The 12,283-nt window shown below is 48.6% G+C and overlaps 1 protein-coding gene across 1 annotated transcript in view; it reads right to left on the reverse strand.

The window, feature by feature from the left end:
* Positions 1-9,577: 9,577 nt before the first annotated feature.
* Positions 9,578-12,283, reverse strand: part of DNAAF5 (dynein axonemal assembly factor 5) — a 55,157-nt gene continuing 52,451 nt past the window's right edge. Inside the window, exon 13 of the mRNA XM_008018921.3 lies at positions 9,578-10,518. Within this exon, the coding sequence (XP_008017112.3) occupies positions 10,382-10,518 (137 nt within the window). The 3' untranslated portion in view covers positions 9,578-10,381. The remainder of the gene's footprint in view (positions 10,519-12,283) is intronic.

Below are 12,283 nucleotides of genomic sequence, written 5' to 3' on the forward strand. Positions count from 1 at the left end.
CCTGTAGCCCCAGCTACTCGGGAGGCTGAGGCAGGAGAATCGCTGGAACCCAGGAGGCAGAGGTAGCGGTGAGCCGAGATCACGCCACTGCACTCCAGCCCGGGAGACAGAGTGAGACTCTGTCTCAAAAAAAAAAAAAAAAAAAAAAAAAAAAGAATTCTGGAAAATGGGGAGAAGTCGGGAGAAATAGTCTTTCTCTATTTGTAAAAACTTATGGGATACAGTGCAGTTTTGTTACACACATAGATTGCATTCTGGATACTGGTCAAGTCAGGGCTGTGAGAGGATCCATCACCCGAATATCATATGTTGTACCCACTAAGCCGTTTTTCATTATCCACTTCCTCTTCTCCCTTCACCCTCCCGAGTCTCCACTGTCTATCATTCTCTATGTCCATGTGTTCACATTTTCTAGCACCCACTCATGAGTCAAAATATGTGGTATTTGACTTTCCCCACCCAGCTTGTTTCACTTAAGATCGTGGCCTCCAGTTACATCCATGTTGCTGCAGGAGTCAGGATCTCGTTCATTTTTTCTTTTTTTTTTTGAGACAGAGTCTCTCTCCGTCACCCAGGCTGGAGTGCAGTGGCGTGATCCCGGCTCACTGCAAGCTCCGCCTCCTGGGTTCACGCCATCCTCCTGCCTCAGCCTCCCAAGTAGCTGGGACTACAGGAGCCCGCCACCACGCCTGGCTAATTTTATTTTTATTATTTAGTAGAGATGGGGTTTCACTGTGTTAGCCAGGATGGTCTCAATCTCCTGACCTCGTGATCCGCCCGCCTCGGCCTTTCAAAGTGCTGGGATTACAGGCGTGAGCCACCGCGCCCGGCCCGATCTTGTTCATTTTTATGGCTGAACAGTAAGTACTCCATCATGTAGACACACCACATTTTCTCTATCCATCCGTTGATGGACACTTAGGTTGATTCCAGATTTTTATTTTTGTGAATAGTGTGATGATGATAAACATATGAGTGTGGGTGCCTTCTTCATATGGTGACTTATTTTCCTGTGGGTAGGTGCCCAGTAGTGAGACTGCAGGATTGAACGGCAGTTCTATTTACAGTTATTTGAGACATCGCCATACTGTGTTCCGTGGTGGTTGTGCTAATTTACGTTCCCACCAACAGAGAGTTCCCTTCCCTTCTCATCCTTGCCAATGTGTTATTTTTTGTCTTTCAAATATAGCCATTCAGACTGGGGTAAGATGGTATCTTGTGGTTTTAATTTGAGTTTCTCTGGTGATTAGTGATGTTGAGCATTATTTATATACCTTTTGGCCATTTGTATGCCTTCCTATTATTATTATTATTATTATTTTTTTTTTTTTTTGAGACGGAGTCTCGCTCTCTTCCCCAGGCTGGAGTACAGTGGTGCGATCTCGGCTCACTGCAACCTCCGCCTCCTGGGTTCACATCATTCACCTGCCTCAGCCTCCCGAGTAGCTGGGACTACAGGCACCCGCCACCACGCCTGGCTAACTTTTGTATTTTTTAGTAGAGACGGGGTTTCACCGTGTTAGCCCGGATGGTCTCGGTCTCCTGACCTCGTGGTCCGCCCGCCTTGGCCCCCCCAAATGCTGGGATTACAGGCGTGAGCCACTGCGCCCGGCCTGTATGCCTTCTTTTGAAAAATATCTTTTCATATCCTTTGCCCACTTTGCCCCTCTTGGGTTCAAGTGATCCTCTTGCCTCAGCCTCCCAAGTAGCTGGGACTACAGGTGTGGACCACCACGCCCGGCTAATTTTTGTATTTGTAGTAGAGACGGGGTTTCACCATGTTGGCCAGGCTGGTCTCGAACTCCTGACCTTAGGTGATTCACCCTTCAAGGCCTCCTGAAGTGCTGGGATTATAGGGGTGAGCCACTATGCCTGGCCCTTTGCTCGCTTCCGAATGGGATTATTTGTGGGGTCTGCTGGGGGTTGTTGAGTTAAGTAGATTCTGGATATTAGTCCCCTGTTGGATGAATAGTGTGCAGATATTTTCCACCATTCCACAGGATGTAACGTTCATTCTGTTGATTATTTCTTTTGCTGTGCAGGAGCTTTTTGGTTTAATTAAGTCCCATTTGTCTATTTTTGTTTTCGCCGCGTGTGTTTTTGAGGTCTTAGCCATACATTCTTTGCCTAGACCAATGTCCGCAAGAGTTTTCCTCTAGGTTTTCTTCCAGTATTTTTTATAGTTTCGGGTCTTACATTGAAGTCTTTAGTCCCTCTGGAGTTGATTTTTGTATCTAGTGAGAGACAGGGGTCCAGTTTAATTCTGTGTACGGACGTCCAATTTTCCCAGCACCATTTACTGAGAAGGATGTTCATTTCCCGGAGAATGTTTTTGTTGGCTTTGCTAAAGATCAGTTGGCCGTAAACATGTGGTTTTATTTCTGGGTCTGTCTGTATTCTGTTCTGTTGATATATGTGTCTATCTTTAGACCAGTACCATGCTGTTTTGGTTACTATAGCCTGGTTATATAATTTGAGGTCAGATAACGTGATGCTTCCAGCTTTGTTCTTTTTTGTTCTTCATTCTTTTCACCCTGGCTATTTGTGCTCTTTTTGGATGTCATGAATTTCAGGACTTTTTTTTTCTAATTCTGTGAAAAATGACATTGGTATCTGACAGATTCCATTGAATATGCAAATTGCTCTGGGCAGTTTGTTTTGTTTTGTTGTGTTTTGTTTAAGAGACAGGGCCTTGTTTGGTCACCCAGACTGTGGTGCAGTGGCACAATCATAGCTCACTGCAGCTTCAAACCCCTGGGCTCAAGCGAGCCTCCTGCCTCAGCCTCCTGACTAGCTGAGACTACAGGAGCATGCAAAAGTGCCTGGCTAATTAAAAAAAAAAATTTTAGAGACAATGTCTCGCTATGTTGCCCAGGCTAGTCTCAAACTCCTAGGCTCCAGTCATCCTTCTGCCTCAGCCTCTCGAGTATCTGGGATTACAGGCATGAGGCACCGTGCCCAGTCAATATGGATGTTTTAACACTATTCATTCTTCTAATCCATGAGCATGGGATGTTTTTCCTTTGTGTCATCCACAATTTCTTTCATTAGTGTGTTGGGTGCTTTTCCTCTTACAGATCTTTCACCTCCTTAGGTAAACTAACTCCTTGGTATTTTATTTTATTTTATTTTATTTTATTTTAATTTTATTATTTTTTTTGAGATAGAGTCTTGCTCTGTCGCCCAGGCTGGAGTGCAGTGGCACGATCTCAGCTCACTGCAAGTTCCGCCTCCTGGGTTCAGGCCATTCTCCTGCCTCAGCCTCCCAAGTAGCTGGGACTACAGGCGCCTGCCACCACGCTCCACTAATTTTTTTTTTTTTTTTTTTTGTATTTTTAGTAGAGACGGGGTTTCACCATGTCAGCCAGGATGGTCTTGATCTCCTGACCTCATGATCCACCCACTTCGGCCTCCCAAAGTGCTGGGATTGCAGGCGTGAGCCACTGTGTCTAGCTGGTATTTTATTTTTTTTGTAGCTATTATAAGTGGGATTGCCTTGATTTCTTTCTCAGCTACGTTGATTTTGTATTCTGCAGCTTAACTGCATTCATCACATCTAACAGCTTTTGGTGAAAGGTTTTCTAGATATACGATTATATCATCAGCAAATGAGGATAATTTGACTTCTTTTCCAATTTAGATGCCTTTTATTTCTTTCTCTTGCCTGATTGCTCTGGCTAGGATGAAAGATTTATCTTTACAGAAAACTTAACTGAAGTTCCCAGGCTGGTGAGGAGGCACCTGGTAGTGGAAAGTCAAACGTTCAGTAAAAGGGACACTGCCCGGTCTGCTCCCACCTGGAGGAGAGGCTCCAAGAGCACTCAGGCTGATCCTGTGTCTTCCACACTCAGCCAGGTGACGGTTTTTGAAGCTTGATGTTTTTCATTATAAAACACTCATGCAGAATTCACACATACACCAGTAGAGAGAACAATATAATAAATATAAAGATCCTCCATATAGTCATCATTGATTCAGTGATTTAAAAAGGACTGTAGGCTGGGCACAGCGGCTCATGCCTGTCCTCCCAGCACCTTGGGAGGCTGAGGTAGGAGGATCTTTTCAGCCAAAGAGTTCGAGACCAGTCTGGGCAACATAGTGAGAACTCGTCTCTACTAAAAATAAAACATTAGCTGGGTGTGGTGGTGCATCTGTAGTCCCAGTTACTCCGGAGGCTGGGGCGGGAGGATCGCTTGAGTTCGGGAGGTCGGGGCTGCAATGAGCTATGGTGGCTCCATTGCCGTCCAGTCTGGGTGATAGAGTGAGACCCTGTCTAAAACAGAAAAAAAAGCACTGTAGAACAGCTTTGCCTGTTCTCGAGTTCCATATAAATTATATGAGATGCAGTCTTTTCTCACTGGCCTGGTATCTGTAAGGGCTGTCCCCGTTGCAGCGTGCCCCGTCATTTGATTGCAGGATCATATTCTGTTGCATGGATAGATTGCAGTTTGTTTATACATATTCGTTACTGTCGATGGACATTTGGGTTTTTTTCCAATTTGGGGCTAGAATAACGCTGCTATGAGCACTTGGTTACAAGTCTCTGCATTTTCCTTTCTCAATAAGACAACTTTTGTTTGTTTGCTTTGAGATGGGGTCTTGCTCTGTCACCCAGGCTGGCATGCAATGATGCCATCATGACTCACCGCAGCCTCCACTTCCAGGTCAAGCGATCCTCCTGCCTCAGCCTCCCAACGTGTTGCGATTACAGGCATGGGCCACCACACCCCGCCCAAGACGACTTTCTGATAAAGCTTTGGCTTTGACGTCCTGAACACCCTTCCCTGGGACAGGGGTTCACGATACAGAAGAAACAAGTGTCCTGACTTGTGAGCTGAGAACAGCATCAGGTGTCAGTGAGGCTTCGATTACAGGTGAGTCTCAGCTGAGTTCTTTTTGACTGGGTAATAAATACGTGCACTAAAAGTAAATTCCACGGTGCTGAGAGGTAAACACTGGACTCCCACTCCACTCCCTGAGGCACTCAGGTCCATTCTCTAGAGGCCTCACTGTTTAACTGGTTTCTTTTGTCCCCTCCAGAAATTTTTTATGCCTATAACCAAAATAGGCAGCTCCCTTCCGCTTCCTGTTACGGATGGGGCATTCGATTCACAAGGTTGTGCTCCTTGTTTTTTTTTTTTTTTTTTTGACGGAGTCTCACTTTGTCACCCAGGCTGGAATGCAGTGGTGAGATCTCAGCTTACCACAACCTCTGCCTCCCGGGTTCAAGCGATTCTCCTGCCTCAGCCTCCCAAGTAGCTGGGATTACAGGTGTGCACCACCACACCCAGCTGATTTTTGTATTTTTAGTAGAGACAGGGTTTCACTATGTTGGCTAGGCTGGTCTTGAACTGCTGACCTCGTGATCCATCTGCCTTGGCTTCACAAAGTGCTGGGATTACAGGCTTGAGCCACCACGCCTGGCCTGTGCTCCTTGTTTTTTAAAATTAACAATGTTTTGGCGGTCATCCCATGCTGGTATAGAAGGCTATATTTGGCTACAAAAAGGTGAGTGTTTTTTCTTCAACCAACCAACTCCCTCCCTCGAGTAACCTCAGCTCTTCGTTTAGGTCACAGAAAGGGGATTACAAAGGGAAGTAGAAGTTGCCTTTGAGTCACAGTGTAGGTAAGAACAAATAGATGAGTTATTTTTATTTATTTTTTTGAGATGGAGTCTCACTCTTGTTACCCAGGCTGAAGTGTAGTGGGGTGATCTCAGCTCACTGTAACGTCCATCTCTTGGGTTCGAGCAATTCTCTCACCTCAGCTTACTGAGTAGCTGCGATACAGGTGCCCATCACCACGCCTGGCTAATTTTTGTATTTTTAGTATAGATGGGGTTTCCCTATCTTGGCCAGGCTGGTCTTGAACTCCTGACCTCAAGTGATCCACCAGCCTCGGATTCCCAAAGTGCTGGGATTACAGGCGTGAGCCACCGTGCCTGGCCTATGACAACAGCTTTTTGTTTGTTTGAGATAGGGTCTTGCACGATCGCCCAGGTTGGAGTGCAGTGGTGTGATCATAGCTCACTGCAGCCTCAACCTCCCAGGCCCAGGAGATCCTCCCACCTCTGCCTTCCTACTAGCTGGGATTACAGGTATGCACCAACATGCCTGGTTCTTTTTTTTTTTTTTTTCTTTTCTTGTAGAGACAGGGTCTCCTTATGATTCCCAAGCTGGACTCAAGCAACCCTCTGACGTCGGCCTCCCAACGTGCTGGGATTACAGGCAGAGCCACTGTGCCTGGCGACAACAGCTTTTTGAGCTTCAGGAACTGAAGCCTTTGTGTCCTTGGGTTAGGCAAAGATTTCTTAGATACAATACCAAAAGCACAATCCATTAAAAAAGAAATGGATAAATTAGACTTCATTCAAAATAAAAAACTTATCTTCTTCAAAAGACGTTGTTAAAAGAATGAAAAAACAAGCTATAGAATGAGATAAAATATTTGAAAAGCATATATATATTTTATATATATATATATGAGATAAAGGACTTGTACCAGAATATATGAAGAATGCTCAATATTCAGCAAGAACACAACCCGGTTTTGTCTAAATGGGCAACATATTTATATTAGTCCATTCTCACATTGCCATAAAGAACTAATTGAGACTGGCTTGCTTATGAAGAAAAGAGGTTTAATTGACTCACAATTCTGCATGGGTGGGGAGGCCTCAGGAAACTTCTAGTCATGGCAGAAGGTGAAGGGGAAGCAGGCACATCTTCACATGGCGACAGGAGAGAGAGGACAAAGGAGGAGGTGCTACACACTTTTAAACAACCAGATCTCATAAGAACTCACTATTACGAGAACAGCAAGGGGGAAATCCATCCTCATGATCCGATCACCTCCCACCAGGTCCCTCCCCCAACACTGGGAATTACAGTTCAACATGAGACTCGGGTGGGGACACTGAGCCAAACCATGTCAATATTTAAAAAAACTCTTCACCAAAAAAGATACACAGATGGCAAATAAGCATATGAAAAGATGCTCAGCGTCATTAGACATTAGGGAAATGCAAATTAAAACCATAATGAGATACAACTACATACCTATTAAAATGGCTGAAATTAAAAACTGATTAGCGAGTGTATTGACAAATATGGGAGGAACTGGAATTCTTGCACAGGGCTGGTGGAAATTGTCCTACCACTCTGGAAAATAGATTGGTAGTTTCTTAAAAATTTAATATACATCTACCATGACTGCTATTCTACTAGCTGTTTATTCAAGAGAAATGAAAGTACCTATCCATACAAAGACGTGTGTACACAAATGTTCGAAGCAGCTTTATTTGTAATAGCCAAAACCTGGAAAGAGCTCAAACACATGTCGACAACTGAGTGGGTGAACACACTGTGGCTTATCTATAGAATGGAATATTACGCAGAAGCAAAAAGGCATGAACTATTGATGGACACCACAACATGGATGGACCTCAAAACTGCTGAGTGAAAGAAGCAAGACAAAAAAAAAAGTACATATTATATTAATCCATTCATGTATGATTTATATGATTTACAAATTTTTTTTTTTTTTTTTTTTTTGGAGACAAGGTCTCACTCCCCTTGCCCAGGCTAGAGTGCAGTGGTGCAATGTTGTGTCACTACGGCTTCGATTTCTCAGGCTCGGGTGATTCTCCCATCTCAGACTCCTGAGTAGCTAAGACTACAGGTGTGCACCACCATGCCCAACTCATTTTAAAAATTTTTTTCTAGAGACCGGGTTTCCTAGTGTTGCCCAGGCTAGTCTTGAATTCCTGGCCTCAGGAGATCTGCCCTTGGCCTCCCAAAGTGCCAGGATTACAGGCGTGAGCCACCACCATGCCCGGCTCATTTAAAAAAAATTTTGGTAGTGGCCGGGCGCGGTGGCTCACGCCTGTAATCCCAGCACTTTGGGAGGCCGAGGCGGGCGGATCACGAGGTCAGGAGATCGAGACCATCCTGGCTAACATGGTGAAACTTCGTCTCTACTAAAAATACAAAAAATTAGCCGGCGTGGCAGCGGGCGCCTGCAGTCCCAGCTACTTAGAGGCCGAGGCAGGAGAATGGCGTGAACCCAGGAGGCGGAGCTTGCAGTGAGCCAAGACTGCGCCACTGCACTCCAGCCTGGGTGACAAAGCGAGACTCCGTCTCAAAAAAAAAAAAAAAAAAAAAAAATTTTTGGTAGAGACGGGGTCTCCCTGTGTTCCCCAGGCTGGTCTTCAACTCCTGGGCTCAAGTGATCCTCCCCACTCAGCATCCTAAAGTGCTGGATTTTACAGACGTGAGCCACCGCACCCGGCCCATAAAGATCTCAAAGAATTAAGTGGAGAGGGACGTAACGCCTCTTGGGTGTCTGTGAACCCTTGTAGGCTGGGTTTCCATCTTTCTCTGAACACACGCACCTGTGGACGTGCCGGGTCCCTGGGAGCTCCCTTTACAGATGTGTAGAGATGGATCGGCGAGTGCTGATGTCTCTTCCTATGCTGTGGCCCCAGCACACAGGGCGAGGGATGGCCCAGGGGTTGGTGCACCTGCGTCCGAGGGGTCGAAGGGCCCCTCATACGTGTGTCCTCTCGGGCAAGCTCCCTGCCATTCATTGCTGGTTCTTGCGACAAAGATGACGGAGGCTCGTGCTGGATGGGAGCTGCAGGGTGCACAGGTGGGGGACCTCCCAGTCCGAGGCCTCAGAATCACCTGCAGGGCCGATGGCAGCCCACCCGTCTGCCTCAGTAGGTCTGGCCTGAGGCCCTGAAATGTGCATTTCTAACAAGCTTCCAGGTGAGGCTGCTGCCACTGGCTCCGTTGCCACTGAGGACCACCAACCCAGGGGCTCTCAAGGGCCCTTCAAGGACAAGGCAGGAGCCACAGAGGTCAAAGGGCACACAAGGAAGAGGTGGAGGACCACCCCTGAGGGCCCCTGAATCCCTGTGGCCACCAGTTACAGAAGCTGGCGCAGGGAGCAGGCATGATGGCGCAACTCTGAAGGGGACCAGAGGGCGGCGAGCGTGTCTAGGGAAGGGATGTGAGTCCATGGGGCAGGCTCAGCCACACGTGCTGACCTCCCTAACCAGACACTCCAGCTATCCCCAAGGCTGACCTCCCCTGACCAATCCAGACACCCCCCAAGGCTGACCTCCCCCTACCCAGACACCCCCAAGGCTGGCCTCCCCCGACCAACCCAGATACCCCCAAGGCTGACCTCCCCCGACCAACCCAGACACCCCCATGGCTGACCTCCCCACACCCAGACACTCCCCAAGGCTGGCCTCCCCCGACCAACCCAGACACTCCCCAAGGCTGACCTCCCCCGACCAACCCAGACACCCCCAAGGCTGACCTCCCCCGACCAACCCAGACACCCCCAAGGCTAGCCTGCCCCTACCCTGACGCCCCAGTCCCTCTCCAGGTGAGTCCTATGGGGCCCTCCTTACCGGGGTGTCGCCTTAATGTGTTGGGAGCTCCTGCCCCCTGGTGTCCAGAGGGGGCACTAGGACACCCCTCAGAGGAATCCTAGAATTCTGGAGGCTGGGATCCCTGCCTGACATGTCGGTTAGTTACCAACCCACAAAGTCAGGCATACACAATCATTATAACACATATTTTTAATTAAATCTTCAAACATGAAAGTATAAATGTTAATATTTGTTGAAAAATATACACAGCATTTCCCCCTTGTGTAAACACAATGGCTTACAGTAACAATACCCACTTACAATGAGATCTTTTAGGCACTTGGGTGTAGAATGTGCGAGAGAGAAATACGATTTTACTTTCTTGCTACCTATAGGGGCAACCAAAATTAGATCTGATGAAATATTCTGTTTTCAATACTTTTAGCATTACTGACTTAAAATATACGGCGACTGGATATATAACCTTTAAAGTCCCAGTATATTTAAAACAGGAGAAATTTGTTAGGTTGTTAAGATTCCAAATTCCTTTTAGTCTGTTCACAGAGATATTAAATTTTGGGAGACAGAACCCAAAAAGAGATTTCATTTCTTTATAATCACTTTGGCTTTTTTCTTTTTTGTTAAATAGGTAAAAACTTTCTTGGTGGGCATCTAAGCAGAATGAACTGATGATCCACGCACCCAGCTGCGCATGTGAGGCATAAAAACTAAGATGATGAGCAGCTGTGATTTACTTTTAATTTCACGTCAGCTGTAGACGTTTGGGAGACCGCTCACTGAACGGAACAAATCACATAAAATGCAGAGTCCACTCAGAAGCTGTTATTCCAGGGGAAGAGCAGGCAGGTGTCCTGAGGAGTACGTTCTTGCTGTCACAGTCTCACTGCTGGCACAGAGGTACCTTGTTTATGCGATTTAAAGGCCACAAACTCCGGCTCAGGTGGGGATGTGGGTGTGCTGTGGCTCGTGCTGGCATGGTCACTGCGTGGCCGGCACGGCCTGCACATGCTGCAGAAGCTGCTCGCAGTAGGTGGCCGAGCGGTGCTTGTGGATGACGGCCTCCGTCTCCCTCACCAGGAGATCTGGGAACAGCCCACTGCCCTCTTTGAGGACCTCTGTAAAACAGCAAAACACTGTGAACATGCCAGAAATAAACATGAAACCAATCTTACTTCTCGTGCAAATCAGCTTGTATTAAAGTTCAGGCATCTGTAAAAGCATTTTCAAATGACCTGACATTGTGGGGTGGGTACACAGTAGTCACAATGTGGATACGAATGACCTGATCCTGCTGGACGGGTACCCAGCAGTCATAACGCAGATACGAGCGACCTGACGCTGCTGGCCACGTGCACAGCAGTCATAACGTGGATACGAGCGGCCTGACACTCTGGGTGAGTGGACAGCAGTCACTCACATATGGATACGAATGACCTGAGTCACGACGTGGAGACAAGTGACCTGACGCTGCACGGTGGTCACTACGTGAATATGAGGAGCCTGATGCTGCTGGGTGGGGGCACGGCAGTCACAACGTGGATACAAAGAACTTCAAATCGCCTCCTGACAGTTGTTGGTAGACCATGAAATGATGTCCTGCAGTCTTCAGGTAGCATTTTTGGCCTCAGAAACAGGTCTCGCAGGAGCAAATAAACAGGCTCGGAAAAATAGGCGACTTTCTTATCCAATTTGCTGATGCCAATTCACCTACTGCAGTGGCTGCAAACCTCCCACGGGCCAGGCACCACGGACACAGCCGGAAGTGAGCCCACGCTTATGGAGGGTTCATCACGAAGCAGTGGCCGACGATGAAAACCAGGAAGGCAGATGTGTCAGGGGCTCGTGGTGGTGTGTGTGACGGGGGCAGTGGGAGCTGCAGGGGTGAGGCCAGCAGGGGTCGGGCATGTCTAGCTGAGGCAGGAAGGGGATGCGGAGGTTGCTGCAGTGGGTGGGGAGCCTATCAGATTCTGCTGGGAGTCTAGGAGAGGGTCCAGGAGGACCCCAAGGTCTCTGCCTTCAGTTTTGAGGACAGATGGCCACTGAGCCACTGAGGGTGGGGGGAACTGGCAGGCAGAGTCGGGGAGGGGGGTAGCAGCCCAGGGTTCAGCTCTAGACAGCTGCACTCATGTGTGGAGCTGAGGGCAGGGTGGTGTGGAGGACGGCGTGGAGCGTGGTCTGGAGGCCAGGAGAAGAGCTCTGAGGCAGCAGTGCAGACACAGTAGAAGAGCAGCGAGGAGGCCCACAGGGGCGAAGGAACGACCAGGAGGCTGAGCAGGAGCATCCCGCAGCAGCGGAGGGCGCGTGGCCGCCAGCTGTGCCTGGCGCTGCTCAGAGGTGCAGGCAGGTGGATGGCTGTGGATGCCTGCCACGGCCCCGGGCCGCGAGGAGGGGTAGCGTGGGCTGCTTCCAGAGAGCCTGGTGCCAGGCGGATGCACGGTGGGGGAGGTGGGGGGTGGCGTCCAGGGCATCTGTGGTTCGTTTTTTTAAAGACAGGAGAAAGAATGGCCTGGACCACGCAGTGGGGAAGGGAGATGCCCTGCGCAGTCCTGAGGAGGTGAGAGGGCCGGGCTGCAGGCTGAGCTGGTGCACAGGTACCCTGGTCTTCTTGGTCTAGAGCAAGGTCCTGAAGGCGAGTGAGGCTGAGGCTGCGGGTGGGGGAGGCTCAGAACTCGGGCTGATGGTGCACAGTGCAAGGCAGGAGCGCCGGAGGGAGCAGGCAGTGCTGGGATTTGCCAGGGAGTGTGGGGATCTGGGAGTGCGGGGTGGATCTGGCAGGACGGGCTCTCCCAGCGAGGCCTGCACATGGGCTGCTCTCCTCCCTTTAAACAGTTTCCAATCGGACTCCAATTTGCAGTTTCTTTCCATGACCCGCAGCACGGA

The sequence above is a fragment of the Chlorocebus sabaeus genome, chromosome 28 (genome assembly GCF_047675955.1).
Source record: "Chlorocebus sabaeus isolate Y175 chromosome 28, mChlSab1.0.hap1, whole genome shotgun sequence".
Classification (NCBI taxonomy): Eukaryota; Metazoa; Chordata; class Mammalia; order Primates; family Cercopithecidae; genus Chlorocebus; species Chlorocebus sabaeus.